General features: G+C 49.8%; 1 protein-coding gene across 1 annotated transcript; it reads right to left on the reverse strand.

The window, feature by feature from the left end:
- Positions 1–1,970: 1,970 nt before the first annotated feature.
- On the reverse strand, positions 1,971–11,110 carry PDIA4 (protein disulfide isomerase family A, member 4). The gene is made up of 10 exons (XM_006861290.1): positions 11,023–11,110; positions 7,547–7,718; positions 6,446–6,651; positions 5,541–5,679; positions 4,728–4,933; positions 4,428–4,586; positions 4,064–4,215; positions 3,107–3,263; positions 2,782–3,015; positions 1,971–2,386 (listed from the first exon to the last, which is right to left on the reverse strand). The coding sequence occupies exons 1-10, from the start codon at positions 11,108–11,110 to the stop codon at positions 1,971–1,973; spliced, it is 1,929 nt and encodes a 642-aa protein (XP_006861352.1).
- Between the last annotated feature and the right edge of the window lie 7,915 nt (positions 11,111–19,025).

The following is a 19,025-nucleotide window of genomic DNA, read 5'->3' on the forward strand; positions in this document are numbered from 1 at the left end:
GCACTGTGACCATGGGGGGAAGGGCTTGGCAGTGGGCTTTGGGCGAAGGAGGGTCTGTGGCCTGCCCCCACTCAGTAAGGGAGTCTGGTGCTCTGACATGGTCCCAGAGCTGCAGTGGGGACGTGCTGCTGAGAGCGTGGGGCTCTGGGGAAACCGGGACCCACCCTGCTTCCCAACCTGATGAGCCCAGAACAACCAGACACAACCCAGGCAGACCAGCTAGCTACAGCCTGGGTGACCTGACATCACCTGGAATGACCAGCGCAGTCCAGGTGAGCGGACACAGCTAGGGGTGAACAGGGTCCTCTGTGGGGTAGGCAGAGTGGGAGATCTCCTAATTCTAGGTGGTCCATCAGCTCTCCATCCCACCTGAGCTGAGCACAAGGCAGAACCAACGTATGGTCTGAGGCTTCTCCCAACTGTGCCCACTCCTCAGCCCCCATCTCAGCATCTGATTCCTGCCTCTCTGTGGGGCTGCTCTGTGAGGGCAGCAGGAGGCTAGTGTCCTATCCTCCACCTCCACTGTTCATCAGAAAGTGGCTTCATGGTGGGAGGCCCCCTACCCACCTCCCCACTGCTTCACCATGGTGTCTGTGTGGCACCTTTAGCCAGTGACCATGCAGACCAGATGAAATGGTTAGGGGCTGTGTTAGGGAGTGTTAGGCTCCTAACCCCTGGACTTGTGGATGTAATTCCATCTGGAAATAGCATGTTGTCTGTTCACAAGGTCATGTCAGTGTTGGGTAGGCTCCAAGTCCAGTCACTGCCAGGTTATAAGGAGCAGTGTAGACAAGCAAAGACAGATGCCATGTGAAGACCACCAAGAGACTAAAGGCCAGTGTCTGGGCTGACTGTGTACCACAAAGGTTCAATTCCTACGATTTAGAAGTAGGTACTTCCAGACCTTTCTTCCAGGGTGCCTCTGATGGACTTGAACCTCCAGCATTTGAGTAATTAATCCTTTGCACCACCCAAGGAGCTCAGTTAGATGCAATGTAGTGTCGGCTGTGATAGGGCCCCGGCAAAGGACCAAATCCTCAATTCAGGACACTCACCACCTTTAGGCTTCCTGGGCCAGCCCCTGCCCCCAGTCTTCCCAGAGGGGGCTCACCAGCGGGGTGACACACACATACACATGTTGTTGTCAAGTGCCATGGAATCAGTTTAGACTAGAGCAACCCTGTATAGGGTTTTTGACGAGCTGCTGGTGAGGTTTGAACCACAGATCTTGGGGTTCAAAAAGGACCTTGAGGTCAGGTGCTTATCCTACGGCACCATAGCAGGACTCCATTCCCCGTGCCCAGGTCACTGCTACCACAACCATGGAGGTTCTGAGCGGGCTGCCAGGATGTGTGGGAGAAACACACACACTGAGTCACACCTCCTCAGATGGGAAACACACACCACCCCCTGTCATGTTCCTGACAGGAAACACACACCATCACACCCGACAGTCATGTCTCCTCAGATGGGAAACACTCCCACACCAGGTCACACCTTCCCAGACAGGAAGCACACAAACCATGGTCATGTCTCCTCAGGCAGGAGGAAACATGCACTCACTGACAATCACGTCTGCTCTGACAGGGAAAACACTCTCACATCAAGTCACACCTCCTTCGATGGGGAAACACACACCAACAGTCACACCTCAGACATGATAAATCAAAAATGCAAAACCAACATTTTGGCAAAAGTTTTTTGTTTTCCAAATTTTAAATAAAAAAAAAGAACCCACAAAAACAAAACCACCATTCGCACACGAGATTCAGCTTAACTGCTTTGAGGAAAAACACTGAAAAAAATGGAAGGTAAAAAAAAAAAAAAAAAAAATCAAGCCCCGATAAAGATAAAAATAGATACATTCTTCATAAAAGTCTTGACTAAGCGCCCTAACCGTTCACATCTTGTCAGTGTTCAGAGCGGAGGTGCAATGGCGGAGGAGAAAGCCCACCCCCAAGTTGCTGGGCTCAGAGCTCCTCCTTGGCCTGGCCCGGCCACCTGGCATGCTCGTCGATGAACTGGCTCAGGTGCTCCAGGTCCCTGTTGGCACCTTCGAACTTGATGGGGTTCTGCTTGTCCCCTCTGGGTGCAAAGTAGATGGTGGGAAAGCCGTCGACTTTGTAGCGGTCACTGGTGGCCTCGTTGGCTGTGGCATCCATCTTGGCGATGACCAGGCCCTTGTGACTGCGGTACTTCTTGCCCAGCGCAGCGTACACGGGTTCCAGCTGTTTGCAGTGCCCACACCACGGGGCGTAGAACTCAATGAGTACGTCCTGGCTGGGGTCCAGCACAATGTCCTTGAAGGTCTTCCCCACCACAACCTTGACTGGCCCCTTGTTGTTCTTGGGCACTGGTTGTGACTTAATGACTGGCTTCAGTTTTCCTGTCAGGAAAGGCAGAGGGTCGGTCAATATCACACAGGGGGGAAGGGCCATCTTCCTTATTGTGAAAAACGGAAAAGAAAGGGACAGAAAAGGGTTGCTGAAGCTGAGAGCCTGGACGAGGCTCCATCAGGTCTCAAGTCACGCCAGTGCCACAGACTCATGGGAACCCTACACAGCTGCCTTCCGACGCCCCACAGCTCCCAGGTGGACGTGGAGGCCGGTGTGGTGACCCGAGGACGTTCTGAGCTAGATGAGGTTCCCACACATCACAGAAGACTATTGAGCCGTCTCAGAGCCACTAGTCTGGGGCCATCCCAGGAGGGTGATGTGGGGAGGCAGGTCCCCGCAGTGCAGTAAGGACATGACTGGGACCCACGGGGGCCTGTGCGCTCACCCTTCTTGAAGGCCATCACAAATTCACGCAGGGCATCGACATCAAAGTCCGTGGGCTCCATGGCAAACTTCCGCCCGCCCTCGTCCAGCACAGCCGCGTTGACATCCTCCCCGCTCTCGCCCAGCCCCAGATCCTTCACCTCTGAGGCATAGTCCTCCTCGTCAGCGATGGCGAATGTGTACTCAGGGAAATCCTTGGCTACCTCCAGGACTTTGTTCCTCCAGAACTGTGTGGCTGGGGGGACAGAGTGTTCGTGAGTGGCAGTCGTCCAGTTGCCAGGACCCGTCTCTAACATCCCTTCTACCCACGTCCCTGCCCCACTCACAAGCTCTGTAGTCAAAACTGAAGTCCACGCTGAAGTAAACCACCACCAGGGGGCGCCGGGTGTAGCGCTTGGCCTCGGTGGCAGCCCTGCGGTGGCCGACCAGCGGCAGGGTGTGCTGTACCACGTGATCCCTGATGGCAGAGGCCTCTGTGGAGCCCTGGGATGAGGAGAGGGGGGGTGAGGCGGGAACATAGGGGGGCCTGTCAAGCACAGCCAGTAGGGAGAGTCAGCAGGCTTTGGAGGTAGAGGCAGACCCCAGGGCCCCTCCTGCTGCCACCCTGTGTGGGACCCCAACTCAGTCCCACACCCTGAAATGACCAGAGGTAATCACACGTCAGGTGGTCTCCGACCTGAGACGTCTCCACAGCGCAGTGTGAACCCCTAGCCCTGTGACCCTGTCTGGAAACAGGGTCTCCCTTTTATGCTAATAAGGTCACACATGAGGGCGGATCCCAAACCTAACTCCTGCACTTATAAAAAGAAGGGAACACACACAAACACACATACATACAGAGAGATCGAGACAAGACACACACAGGAACAGTCGCCAGGACCTTGCCCTAAAGCTAATGACCTGACCTGACCCTTCTAGGTCCAGAACTGCAGGATGATAAATGTCCATCCCTAAAGTCCTAGGGTGGCTGCAAGGTCAGCACTGGACGGTAAGGTCGGAGGTTCAAACCCGCCAGCTGCTCTCAGGAAACACTATACAGGGTGTCACCATGAGTCAGAACCGATGGCACTTACAACGTAACACAAAGGGGTATTTCAGCTGTGGCAGTCCTTGGTCACCCTAACCGGGGTGGAGGTGGGTAGGAATCCCCTTGGAGATGGCGGGGGGTAGGGAGTGAGGTGCACAGACACATCAAACAACACCCTCCAGATTCTGACAATGTCTGGGGGACGGGCACGATGCAGAAGTAGTAGACCCTGGAACTTGCCCTGGACAGCACTGACCTCAATGGCTATCGCATGGCTCTTGGGTTCAAAGCGGGACTGGAACCTCTCGGGCTGCATCACCAGCAGTGTCCCCGAGGCAACCTTCAAGAACTTGGCGACCTCAGTGCTGAAGGTGTGGTGGAATCGGTAATCCTCCCGAAGGCTGTTGGCTGAAGGAGGGATTGAATGATGGCCTGTCACCTGGACCCCACCAGACACTCAGAGCCATGTGGACCTGCGTGCAGGTGGGGAGACCTGACGTCCACGTGGGTACTGGAGGACGAAACAAAGCACCCATCCCAGGGCCCCAAACACTGCCCGGCTCATTGAGGAGCTCACCCCAGCCCCCGACCACAGACCGCCTCCTGGGCCCCAGACTCACCAGCTTCCTGGTACTGCTGGTAGGCTGGGTCATTCTCCCCCTGGAAGACTCCTATGATGATGACATCATCTCCATCCTTCAGGAACTCCTGCACCTGCTTCAGCCCCACAACTGCCTTAGAGGGAGGGCCTGCCTGCTCCACCATGTAGTCCACTATGCCTGGGGGAGGGACGGTGAGTGTGGGCATGAGCCGACAGCCTGCCCACCATGTAGTCCACTATGCCTGGGGGAGGGACGGCGAGTGTGGGCATGAGCCAACAGCCTGCCCACAGCCACCCACCGCTGTCCTGAGGTCCCTACCATATTTTTCCCTTGGGCCATTGTAGTCAAAGGGCTTCCCTCGGCGGAAGATCTTCAGCGTGGGGTAGCCGGAGACACCGAACCGTTGGGCCAGGTCCGTCTCTGCTGTGGCATCGACTTTGGCCAGGGGAATCGGGGGTGAGCGCCGGCTGAGCTCCTTGGCCGCCTTCTCATACTCAGGGGCCAGTTTCTTGCAGTGACCACACCTGAGTGGAGGGAGAGCCAGTCTGTGGGGTCTGCTGGGGAATGGGACTCGACCACAGGTAACAAACCCCATCCTCGATGCCCCCAGAACTATGGCTTTGTCCTGCTAGCCACACATTCCAGGAGGAGGCACACAGCCAAAAAAAATCACAGGGACACAAGTCACCACCAGGATGAGGAAAAAGATCTTCTGAGAGGAGGCCCCGACTCAGGATGCTGGCCTTGGGCAGGACTCGAGCAGAGGCAGAAAGGGACCACCAGTTCACACAGGGTGAGGGGGGAAGCTGGGGGGAGGAGCCCAGACAGGGCCAACCATGAGCAAAACTATGCCTTAGGCGGGGCGAGGGGCTGGACCACAGGGGCCCCGCTGCCCTGTCCTGTCCCAGGGAGACCAGCATTGGCGGGCGGGGGGTGGTGGGGTGTGTGCGCGCGTGTGGTTACACAGTGAGCACATCACCCTCCTTACTCTCCCTCAAGGGGCACAGCTTCTCTGGGGGGCGGGGGGGTCCCCCTCCCAGCCCACACTCACACTATGCTCCAAGTGGCTGCAGCAATGAGACAGCTTTGTTTCCTGTGGGTGCCCCCGCTCCCCCCAGCACCCTCCCTTACCATGGGGCGTAGAACTCTACCAGGATGATGTCCGCCTCGCCCACAACTGAGTCAAAGTTCTCTGCAGTCAGCACCAGTGTGGCCTCAGGTGGGGGCGTCCATGTGGGCTGGGCCACCTCTCTAACCTTGGCAACAATTTCTGGAAGAAATGGGTGCGCATGATCACAGCCCGAGGCCAGCTGGGAGTGGGGGTGGGGGCAGGGAGACTCCACGAGGGGCCAGAGGCCTACCTGCAGCCCCTCCCCACAGGCTACAGGCCCTTCCTGAAGGTGGGCCGGCCTGGCGCCTGCTGGCCCCTAAGCACACACGTGAGTATACAGATGAGGACACATCACAGGGGAGCCGGAGCAGCTAGACTCAGGGAAGAGGACAGACAGGGCCCCCTCTCAGGAGCGTCTGAGAACATCAGAAGCAGTGTCTGCCATCACACCACCACCCCTGCCTTCTCCTTGTCCCACGTCCCACCTGAAGGGAATGCGGGCCTCAGCCCCCCAAACATCCTGCTGGTGCCTGAGGAAGCCTCCCGGGTCTCACAGCTTTTCTTCTTGTGTGTGGTAGGCTCTGTGCCCATGTGACTGGGATATGGGCGCCCAGTTGTTTGGTCAAGCACAGGTCTGGGTGTTCTGGGAAGGTGCTGACTTTGAGGAAAGCCAATCACCCCTGCTAACGTGGATGGGCCTTGTTCAATCAGGGGAAAGGTGTAAGAACAGTAACAGATCTCCCAGGCAGCAGCACTCAGCCTTCACTAACACAGAAATCCCGCTGGAGTTTCCAGCCTGCTGCCAGCCCTATGGAGCTGGGACTTGCCTAGCCACAATCCTGTGCACCAACCTCTCCCTCTACATTACTGGTTCTGTTTCTCCGGGAGCCCTGACAGCCCCATCACCCCGCTGGTGCCTGCTCACCTGCCTGGGTCCTGGTGCCCTCATAGTCGACGGCCTGCCCCTTCTTGAGGATCTTGATGGTGGGGTAGCCGCTCACGTCAAACCTGCCAGCTAGCGTTACGGCAGCCGTGGCGTCAATCTTAGCCACAGGGATGGGGGGATCATCGCCTCTCAGCGTCTCGGCAATTTTTTCATATTCCGGAGCAAACTGTTTACAGTGTCCACACCTAGAGTTAGGGTTAGCAGAGAAAAGGCAGATCAGAGTAAAAACCCAGCTGTAGTCCGGTGCTTATCCTACAGTGCTCACAAACATAGGGGCTTCAGGGCCAGAAACACGTGAGCTGGGAAGAGAGAACAGAGCGAGGCTCGACGCTAGGTCAGCTGTGGCAAACACTGCCAACAGTACCAAACACTACATTAAAGATGTCCTAGGACGACTCTGGGGTTGGTGACGTCAGGACTATGCACAGGACACTTCGGAGACCATGTGCCCACGAGGGGGCAGCACCAAAGGCGGCCACAGAGACTGAATGGAAAGACACACTAAAAATCTCCAAGTTGCAAACACTGAGGAGGCAAAGTTAGCAACAGAGCTCCCTGGGGCCTAGATATGCAAAGTGTCACAGGTCCTGAGACCTGCTGACCCAGCTAGAAGGGACAGTGGGACCGCTTCAGTGAGCTGGCATGAGGGTGCCGAGCCCGAGGCCTGACAGATACTGTTCCGGGGCAGCTGGCACCACACACCCTAACGAATGGTCCCACGGTGGCACGGGGCAGCGGAAGGAAAAGATGATTGAACCACAGCTAGTGGGGGTGGGGGATGCAGGTGGGGAAGGGGCTGCAGGACAGGTCCAAGATGGACAGAAAGTGGGTGCGCAGTGTTTCCCTGAGACTATGTACACACTTGGGGTGCCCCATCACTGCTGTCTGTTGGTGTGACCCTCACAGCTGTCAGTGCCTACTGAGCCTGGGCCTAGGTCCTCAGACATGGGGACAGGGCATCTTGTCCACGAGGACGGTACATCGGGGGGTACGAGGCTGCTAGTCCTGTACCCTCCTGCCAACCCACTTTGAAGCCTTAGCTAGACCCTGCCCACCCAGAGCTGGATGTGTGACCCTCACCAGGGCGCGTAGAACTCCAGCAGCACCGTGTCCTTGTCGGCCACAAAGCTGTCGAAGTTTGAGTCGCTCAGGAGCACGACACCATTCTCCTCCTTTACTTCCGAGGTGTCTTCCTCATCCTCCTCATCCTCTGTGTCCTCTCCCTCGATGGCATCCTCTAAGCCAAACGACTCTGAGAGCAAACAGCATGTCAGACAACCAACAATCCTCCTGGAGGCGAGTCTGGAAATCTATGCGTCCTGGGACCCTTGGCCCAGCAACCCTTCTCACTGGGTACCAATGAGTCAGGCTAGACACTGAGGCCTGAGCACCTTGGGTCAAGGGTTCAGAGTCTACACCAGCCGCCCTTCTCGTAGTGTCCCACGTCACCTTGTCCTGCAGCCTCCCCACACCTATCTCCTGAATCGCTAGAATTCCCTGGCTGATGAAAGGCTCACCTGCCCCTTCAATGGAAACAGCTCGCTCCAACTTTGCATGTTGGAGGAGGGGTATGTACCCCAGTTCTGAGTGGGGACAAATTTCATGTGAAAAGCAATCTGTGGGTTTGATGTTTCTTCAGGGGGGCAGGTAGGACCCACTCCACGAGGACTTGAGGGTCTCTTCTCTGTAACACTTCCCCCCATAACACAAATGACTGCTACACATCAGCACCAAGGCACACTTGGAATTTTCCCAACAAGAAGACACATGGCATCATGAGATTGCAGCTCTAATTCAGCATCTTCTCACTAGCGGCCACAAAGCTTGACCATCTGACAGGCCCTGAATCACAAAGCTCCAAGGCCAAGGGTTACTCGTCCTGGAGAGGAGCCGATCCTGCTCAGCATCTGTGGCTGAGAGTGAGGCAAGGGCTTGGAGACCCCCCCGCCTTCAACAGTAGTGGAGAAGGGATGGAACAGGTGGGGCAGACGGAGGAGGTGGTGATGAAGGAGATGGAGGAGGGAAAAGTGATGGAGAAGGTGATGGAGAAGGTGGAGAAACTTGAGCAACACTTGTGGTTGTGTGCTGTAGAGTTGTTTCTGACCCATAGTGACCCTGCATAGGGTCTCCAAGGCTATAAATCTTTACAGAAGCAGAAAGCCTCATCTTTCTCCTGGGGAACCACTGGTAGTTTCGAACTGCTGACCTTGCAGTTAGCAGCCCAACTCATAACCACTACGCTATCAGAACTCCTTAGTAACTTGCGGGGCCTTTAGGTGCTCAGACACTATAAAATGTGAGATAGAAAAAAACAAGGAAAAGTTTATAACATCTGGGCAGGGAAGCCCCAAAATAAGTCTGTCTTGTTGATTTACAGAAATCAAAAGGCCAGATGCTTTCAGAGACGAGGAGTTAATGTACAGGTAGAAGCCTCACCCTGGCCTGTCTTTCCTGTGTCAGAGATCCCTGACCCACAGCAGGACCTGCAAGGCAAGGGCACACCTGCAGGTCCTACCAGCCCTGAGATGCACCTGGAATCACTGCTCCCCTCCACCTCAAGAGTCCTCCAAAAGCAGTGCTCTGGACTGCAATCTCCACAATACATGCAGGAAACCTAACTCCTACACCTGAATTAAGGCACTGGGTGGTGCAGTGGATTAAGTATTGGGCTGTTATATGAAAGATTGATGGTTCATATTCACCAGCTTCTCTTTGGGAAAAAGATGAAGCCGTCTGCTTCCATAGAGACTCACAGTCTAGGAAAACCCAACAGTGGGTCACTAGGAGTCGGAACCAACTTGATGGTAGTGGGTGAGAGGTGCAATGAACTAAGTATTGAACTGCTAACTGAAAGTCAGTGCTTCCAATCCACACACAGCTCTGGGGGAGAAAGATAAGTAAAGATCTATAGCCTTGGAAACCCTATGGGGCAGTTCTACCCTGCTCTATAAGGTTGTTATGAGCCGGAATCGACTCGGCGACATGAAAAGGTTAAAGCTCCTTAAGGAGCCCTGGTGACACAGAGGTTAAGCGCTCAGATGCAGAAAGGTTGGCAGTTCAAACCCACCAGCCACTGTTAGAGAAGGCTGAAGCTTTGGCTTCAGTAAAGATTTACAATCTTAGCATTCCTATGGGACAGTTCTAGTCTGTAATGTAGAGTTACTAGGAATTGGAATCAACTCCTAGGCAGTGGGATGATGGGACACTCAGAGGGAAACAGGGTGTCTTTGTTATGTTAATGAGGCCAACAGAACAGGGTGTGTCCTAGCAGGAAACAGTAGTACAAACTCAGATGAGAGACAAGAAAAAGCAAACTCCATGTGAAGATCATGGAAGACTGTGCCCAGAACTGACAACGAGCCTCCACCCGGCACCAGTGCCCTGATGGAGGACTTCTAGTCTCCTGAACTGCCCAAAATAATACCTTCCATTGAAGTTACCCATTTGTGGTATTTGTGTTATAAGGACACTAAGAAACTGACTCAAGAGCAGGTTCACTGAACCAAAATTAAATATTCATTCTGAGTACTAGTATTAGCTATGTTCCAAAAGGCGACCCCTGGCCTCAAACTTAATGAGCCTCTCCTGGTGTAGTAAAGAGCAGTTGGTAGGATAAGCACTAGACCACTGGGTAGGTTTGAACCACAAGGTCGACAATTCAATCTCACCAGCGTCTCCTCGGAAATCCTATATAGGGTTACTATGAGTTGAACTGACTAGATAGCACTTAACAATAACAAATCAAGAACAAATGACTTAAAATGCAGCTCACTGGCCCCCACCACCTTCTGATTCAGTAGTGTAGTCTAGGAGTCCTGTGCTCAGGTGTCCAAGGTCCTGAAACACTTGTGGTTAACACAGCCCAGAGAGGTGTTTTCCACCACTTGCTGGTTTCACTTAGGGCAGACATCTCAGCTGGTGCAAGTTACTCAATCTGTTTCAAGAGTATAAAGTTCACATTTACTTGCAGAGAAATCCTGGAAAATGGGAAATATTTATTTTGGCACAAACTCACTAGAAAAAAAGCTTGCGATGAGGACAAAGAAGTGAGAGGAAAGTGGCTAAGGCAGCAATGGGGTACGTTCCCTGGTACTGATGCTCAAGGCACAGGGGACGGCAGGGGTGGAGACCAGCGGCCACATCGTGGGCGTTTTGTCCTGTAGGCAGCGGAGCTAAAAGGACTGCACCTCCGGACCCAAAGGTTGCAAACAGTGCCTTTATCCTTCAACCCAGAACCCTCACCCCAACTCTGGGGACCACAGCTCAGAATGTCCACATCGGCAACGGGTCCACACGCCCTCCCAGGGTCCCACGAGATAGTCCCCGTTCCGTACCCCCTACTTGGAGACTCCCCAGCGCCCCAGTGCAGAATGCGCTTATCTGCATCCTCCCATCTCAACTTAACACTCACCTGCGCCCTTCCCGCGTCCTCCCCGCCCCAGACAAGCCGCACTCACCTGCATCTTCCTGGCTCTACCGACCCCCCCGCTCCACACACATACACACACATACACACACACACACACACACACACACCTGAGCCCTCCCCGGCTCACCTGCGCTCGGTTCCTGCGCGCAGACCACATTCAGCAGCTGCGTCAGCGCCAGGAGCAAGAGGAGTAGGCGCGCGGTCCCGGGTCGCATGGCGGCGGCTCCCGTCTCCCCGGCTCTGGGATCCCCGCCCCACTGCTCCGACGTGCCGCCAGCGGACGCTGCCTGCTCCTCGCGGCCGGTGCTTCCTCTTCTGAGGCCAGATCGTGAGGTGCCCTCTTCCGATTGGTTGCATTGCGACGGCCAATCACGGGCTGCCACTGGGATCGCAGGGAGCGCACGCGCGGATGGGACCGGGACAAAGCAGGACAAGAGGCGCAGGCCGGGAGAGGCGGGCCGGGCCGGGAGATGCCTCGGGGCGCCATTGGCCAGTAGTGGGGGACGGAGCAAGGCAGAGAGACGACTCAGGGCGCCATTGGCCAGTAGGTAGTGGGCGATGGCAAGAAACGCCCCCGGCGCCATTAGCGGGAGGCGTGGTGTGTGGGTCGGACCAGGCATATGCCTGAGGGGCGGGTCCGGTGTGGCGACGCCTCACGTTGCCATTGGCTGTAAGAGTGGCAGCGAGGCGGAGCGAGAAGGGAAGTGCGGGTGACGTCTAGTTATGGTATTGGCCGGAAGCGTCGGAGGCAGGGTGTAGTGGGATATGTTGGGAGGCGACGCTTGGGTGCCATTGGCAGGAGACCTCTCGTGATGCTATTGGTCGGCAGCGTGTAGTTGGGGCGGAGCCTACAGAGATCTTGGAGCGCCATTGGTTGGCAGATGGCAGTGCTGAAACCACGTGAGTGTGCGCGCACTTGCTCCTTTCGCACACTTGCGCGAGTGCCCGTGCTAATAGTGCGGCGCGGAATGTTGACCTGGCCAAATTTGTTTGGACGTTTGCTGAGCTTTCTGTATGTCACGCCGAGAAAACAACAAATGCTTGAATGATGTGGAGAGACTGGGATTCTCCTACATTGCTGGTGGGACTATAAATGGTACAGCCACTATGGAAAACAGAATATCACTTGGTCACGTGCTAAAAGTTGACTATTGCAATACTTTGTGATCCAGCAATAATCCCTCTACTTGGTATATCTTTCCAAGAAGAGCCGTGACACAAGCCACATGTATACCCATGTTCATTGTAGCACTATTCACAATAGCAAAAAAAGAAGGAGTAGACAGCCTAAATGCTTATCAATGAAAGAATGGATAAACAAACTTTGGTACATCCACAATGGAATGCTATGTAATGTTTAAGAGTAATGATGAATCTGTGAAACACCTCATAACATGGATGAACTTTGCGGACGCTATACTGAGTGAAAGTCACAAAAGGACAAATATTGTATGAGACCATTATTTTTAAAACTCAAGAAAAGGTTTTCATGCTAAAAGAAATATTTTTTGATGGTTACCAGGGGGTGGGAAGAAAAGGAGAGCTATTCACTGGCTACAGGGTAGATACATGTTAACTCCGGTGGCAGGGAAGGCAATCTACAACAAGAGTGCAGCTGTCAGAAGGATGATGAAGACACTGGGAGGAATGCAAGAGTTAAAGGGGATAGCGGCAAATACTGTTGGATACAACAGGTAGATAATGGACAGACATACTCCCATGTATACCCACAAATATATAGGGATTTGACTGAGGCTTTTTGTACATGGGACTCCAGGTGTGCGGCTGTAGGATCAGCACTAGACTTTGAACAAAAAGATTGGCAGTTCAAAGCCACCAGCTGCTCCTCAGAAACCTTATAAGGGTTGCTATGAGTTGGAATCAACTTGATGGCACTTAACAACATTTATCTTTGCTGCAAACACACCTGTGAATGTGGTGGAGCATATAGAGAGTTGTTGCTGTTGTTGTTAAGTGCCATTGAGTCAGTTCTGACTCATAGCGACCCTATATAGGGTCTCCAAGGAACAACTGGTGGATTTGAACTGACAACCTTGAAGTTTACAGTCCTGTGCTTATCCTAAAGCACCACGTACAGGAGGTAATATGAAAATGTCTTAGACATTACAAAGCACCTTGAGGCTAGGTGCTTAAGCGCATACTCTTGGGGACACTATGGTCAGTTGACATAACAAAGCCCCCAGACAGTGTTCTGCATCATACTTTGGTTAGTAGTAACTAGAATCTTAAATTTAAAGTTCATGATCGACCATCTTAGGTGCAACTATTGGTCTCTCCATGTATGGACGAAAGAGGAGTGGTGAAAACTAAAGACGCTTGGAATCAATTAGTCCAATAGACTAATGGGACATGTGAACATCAGTCTCCATGTCTCTGAGACCAGAAGAACTAGATGGTGCCCAGCTACCAATACCAACTGCTCTGAAGGGGATCATATTAGAAAATCCCGGATAGAGTGGGAGAAATTGGGAAGCTAAACTCAAAATTATTAAAAACAAAAAACAAAAAAAAATACCCCACTGGAATTCCTGTTCAGAAAGAGACTTTAGGAACCCAAGACTCTGGTTTTTGGCCACCCTGCAGGTCTGGAATGGTCCTGTCAAGCTCCTATGTCAGGTTCTAGCCTCAATGAGAAAGTGTGGGTGTCACAAAGAAGGAAGATCTGGCAGCGAAAGGGATAGAGACAGAGAGAGATGAAATATATACAAAAAAGACAGACACACAGATATGATGCAAGCTGGCAGGTAGACAAGATCTGCAAACATACTGCCTAGCATTGCCCAGCATTGCATGCAGAATTCACTCTACCTCAGCCTTTTATTCTCTTTTTTAGGGCGGAATTTATTACAAAGGAAGGATGTAATTCACAAAGGGAGGATGTCACAAAGGGAGGATGTGATTAAGACAGGATACGGAACTGAAATGTGATTAATCATTCAAAACAGGACATAATGATTCACAGGAACAACTTTTAAGATATTTTCATAGTTTTTTCTTAACAATCTAACATTTTTATTTTTACAGAAGAAAGGTTCAATCAAGCTGTTATATATTAATTTTTAAGCTTAAATGATCTAGAGTAGCGACGTGCGGTTTCTTAAGGATATAACATAAAGCAAGGCTCCTGAAAGGAGCCAAGCTGTCTCTGTACACTTTGCAAACTTTTGTTTGTGAGCAAGAACTCAGGCACTGAGCTTCATTTATCTATACCTAAAATGCTACATTGGTTTTAATTATCACATTCCTATATACTTTCAGGAGGAAGAAGAGCATCTGGGTTAAAACTGATTATATTCAGAGGTGGTTCAATGGGGTTGCCACTGATCAACCCAGGGTCTGCATATGATGTCCCCAGCAACCCTCATCATCCAATTTTTAGCTAAGTGGTAGATAAGTATACAGAGGGGACAACAAGACTAGTCAGGTATCCTCATTAGGGATCTCGTCCAATCTATTGGCCTGGTAGCTGTCTTCCAAATTCCTTGGCAAAGATGGGTGAGTGACTCCAGTACTTCATCCGTTCATTGAAAGATTTCAATTTGTATTTCATCATTTCCCGGAGCCTTACTTTTTTGCCACTGCCTTCAGTGCAAACTTGAACTTCTTCAGTACCATTGGTTATCGATCCTATTCTACTCCTTGAAATGGTTGAATATTGACCACTTATTTTTGGTACAATGACTCTGTATATTCCTTCCATCTTATTTTGATGCTTTCAGCATCTTTCAATATTTTGCCCACAGAGTCCTTCAATACTGCAAGTCAAGGCTTGAATTTTTCTTCAGTTCTTACAGCTTGAGAAATGCTGAACGTATTCTTCCCTTTTGGTTTTCTAACTCCAGGTATTTGCACATTTCATTATAATATTTGACTTCTTCTTCTTGAGCTGCCCTTTGAAATTTTCTGTTCAGCCCTTTTAGTTCCCCATTTCTTCCATTTGCTTTCACATTTCTATGTTGGAGAGCAAGTTTCAGAGTCTCTTCTTACATCCATTTTGGTCTATCTTTCTTATTTTTTAAATTACCTTTTGCTTTCTTCCTGTATGATGTTCTTTTTTTTTTCTGTATGATGTTCTTGATACCATCCCACAACTCTTCTGGTCTTTAGTCATTAGTGTATTAGTGTTGAATGCAGCAAATTTATTCTTGAGATGATCTCTAAATCCAAGTGAGATATGTTCAAGATCAAATTCTGGTTCTTCCTTGTAGACGTATGGTTATTCTCCTATCACAGACAGCATTGTACTTCAAGATAGAACGTGAAATGTTATTTTTGATGATAATGCAATGCCATTCCTCTTCAATTTGTTATTTGTGGCACAGTAAACCATGTGATTGTCAGATTCAAGATGGCCAATACCAGTTCATTTGCATTCACTAAGTCCTAGGATATTTATCTTTATGCATTTCATTTTGACAACTTCTGATTTTCCTAGACTCATACTTCATACATTCCATGTTCTGATTATTAATGGATGTTTACTGCTGTTTATCCTGAAAGCTTTACTCCATTTGCTTCATCAAGGCCAACTTTACTTTGATGAGGCAGCTCTTTCTTAATTGCATTTTGGGTGCCTTCCAACCTGAGGGGCTCTTCTGGGACTATCTCTGACAATGTTCTGCTGTTATTTATAAGGTTTTCAGGGGCTAACCATTCAGAAGTGGTCCGCCTCTCCTTCCTAGTCTGTCTTAGTCTGGAAACCCAGCTGACCCTGTCCACCATGGGAGACCCTACTGATATTTAAAATACCGGTTGCAGTTTCCAGCATCACAACACACAAGCCACCAAAGTACAACAAACTGACAGACAAATGGTGCCTCAGCTAGCATGTTGTTGTTAAACTGTTAAATGCTGTTGAGTCAATTCCGACCCATAGCGACCCTGTATAGCGTTTCCAAGGAGCAGCTGGTGAGCTTGAACCTCCGACCCTGCAGCTCAAACGACTTTGCAGTCTGATGCATTAGCCCACAGCGCCACACCAGGACTCCCAGCTAGCATTGTTGTTGTTGTTATATGCCATGGAGTTGGTTCCAACTCATAGCGACCCTTTATAGGGTTTCCGAGGCTGTGAATCTTTATGGGACCAGAAAGCCTCATCTTTATTGGATGGAAGTTTCGAACTGGTAGTTTCGAACTGCTGACCTTAAGGTTTACAGCCCGATTTATAACCACTACGGTACCAGAGCTCAATCCCCAGCTAGCATAGCCCCTCCTAAATGGGACACTACCTCCTATGAATAAACATGATGCCTTTGCCCACCTAAAACATTTTAAACTCCAACAAAGTCTCTGTCTGGGGAGAGATCGGTAGCATTGCCTGGAGCCCTCCTTATCTACTCTGGCCAGATGGCTCCTCTCAAGAAATCTTACTCCTGTGAAGCTCTGTCTGTCTAACCCCATCTTTCATGGTCAGGAACAACAAGGACCCTATGTGGCAGGGTCAGGGGATCCCTACACCCAGATGACAACATTTTAGGAAAAGTGTTTACATTTACATCCACGAGGAAATTTGTCTTTAACTCTTTTCTTTCTTTCTAGTTGTATGTATCTGATTTTGGTGTCTACTTTTTTCAGTTTTCTGGAAGGGTTTTTGTATAATTGGAATTCTTTCTTAAATGCTCAGTAGAATTCTCTAGGAATTTTTTTTACGTGTGTGTGGGAAAGATCCTTAGTATAAATTTCTTTGATTTCGGGCTGTACAAGTGAGCTTCTTCTTCTTGAATGAGCCTTGGTACTTAGTGGAAATTTGCCCATTTCATATAACTTGTCCAAATTACTGACATAAAGCTGTTCACAGTGGTGTATTTTAAATGAACGTTGAGTTTGTAATGATCTCACCGTCTCATTGCTGATGTTGAGCACGGTGTTTTCTTTTTTCTGATTACTCTGGCTCAAGGTTATACATTTTCTTGATCTTCTCCAAGAACCCAGTTTTGGTTTTGTCATAGATTGAGTTTTCTTGCTCCTAAAATCTATGTCACCTTGACTGGGCCATGCTTCTCAGTGATTGGGCATTTCTGTAGTGATCTAATGTGACAACACATATATACTGAGATCATCACACATCCCTCTCCCAATAATGAGGTCTGATGCAATCAACCCTGATCTGATGTAATTATAGTGTTGGGAATCCTCATTTTTATAATGTTAATGAAGCCAGATGCAATCTACAATATTAGGTTGTATCTGGAGCCAATCTCTTTTGAGATATAAAAGAAAGTACACAAACAAGCAGAACTCAGAGAGACCACCTACCACCAAGAAACAAGAGTCAAGAGTGGTCTGATATGATGGGGTGAGAGTGACTTGGATGTGACAAGGACATGAATTTGGGGGGCCAAAGGCCTTGATTCTCTATGTTGGCGGTTCAGTAATGAATGTGATGTGGCAGTTACATACTGAAGTAACCTCTGCTTCCGCCTCACAATAATGCGATCGGATGTGTTCATCCCTGATTTGATATAAATCCTCACTTCTATGATATTAATGAGGTTGGATGCAATCTACAGGGTTAGATTTGCGATCATAAGATTAAACACGCAAGCAGAGCTCAGAGGAACCTATCACCACCAAGAAAGAATTGCTGGGAATGTAGAATGTCCCTTGGAGCCGGTGTCCCTGCACTGTAATGTTCCTAGATCCAGAACGTTAAAGCCAAGATACATGGAAATCTCCAGGAAATGTTGGACCTGCAGATGCTGACAAAAGACCAGGCCTTTTCTTCAGAGCCAACAAAGTCTTCCCTTAGCCCCAGCACTCTGCATTTGGAATTTCAGCCCCCTAAAACTGTGAGAGAATACATTTGTTTGTTAGAGCACCCCCTCGTGGTATTTGTTATAGCGCACTAGATACTGAAGTCCACTTCATTGTTTTTGTTTTCCATTTCTTCTCTCATCTGTATTATTTCTTTTCCTTTCTTTGAATTTTTTGGTTTCTTATTAAAGTGGAACTTAGCTCAGTGAGTTATGGCTTCCTCTCCTCTAACATAGGCTGTTAGTGCTATAAACTTCCCTCTATATAAATTTCTAAGTCCTGGCGTGGCGCTGGAGGATAAGCGCTGGATCACAAGGTTGGTTTCAACTGTAAGGTTGTCAGTTCAAATACACCAGCGGTTCCTTGGAAATCCTGTATGAGTCACTATGAGTCAAAGTGACTCCACAGCACTAAACAGTAAAACAAGTACGCCTTTAGGACTGGAATTACGTAGGTGGAGGCCATGGGAATTCCAGGTAAGATGACTTTACACAAAGAATTAGAATAGGAACCATGGAAATAATGTGGGTTACTTAACATATCTATTTTCAACATTTTCTTGTAAACCCTCCACATTAAATTTGGTGCCTGTAGAGCTTCTGGATAACATTGTGCGGCTTCATCATTTTGTATTACTCAGCTTTTAGGCATTCGCTGAGATACTAGTTCTGGAGAATCCCATTCCCTTTCTTCATGTGAAATGACATCTCTATCCTGGAGCTTTCAAACTGGTCTCCTGCTCCAACCTCTCACCCAGGATCTTAGTCCTCAGAAACAGCACTGTCTTGTCCTCCACAGTGGTTCTGCCAACTTTTATTAGCTGCCTTCAGTAAAAATGGACAGCTTTTCCTTATGGGAAATTCCGTGCCTCACTAGGGAACCTGTTGTGAAACTTTAGCATTTACAAAGTAGGATTCAAAAAACTCATTTTACTGTTATTAAATGTTTTTAAGATAAACGATTAAAAACCAACCAGTGTTATCTCAGTCTCTGCAACAAAATTCACTGGATTTAAGCCCCATGTTTAGGGTCAGACTCCGGAGGGAAATAAAAAGAGTTGCCATTCCCATCCCTTCAGCGTTGAGAACCGTGTACTGGAGGGGTTTTCAGTGTTAATACAAATTGGGATTTCCAAGCTGGGTTAGCTTTTGGAGGACAATTACTTAAGATGGTAGAAGGGCAACTCTCTCTCTTAATCAATGGATAGGAAATATAACTGATGATATTTTAAATGCTTTCTGGTTTCTCGTATTCTTAAGTAATATCATAGTCTTGATCACAAAGGGCCCTGTTCTGAAATTCTGTCTACCAGCAGGGCAGTGGGTTCCCAGGCACAGTGGATTCGGTCCTGCTGGC

This window comes from Chrysochloris asiatica, unplaced genomic scaffold (assembly GCF_000296735.1).
Source record: "Chrysochloris asiatica unplaced genomic scaffold, ChrAsi1.0 scaffold00041, whole genome shotgun sequence".
In the NCBI taxonomy this organism is placed as follows: Eukaryota; Metazoa; Chordata; class Mammalia; order Afrosoricida; family Chrysochloridae; genus Chrysochloris; species Chrysochloris asiatica.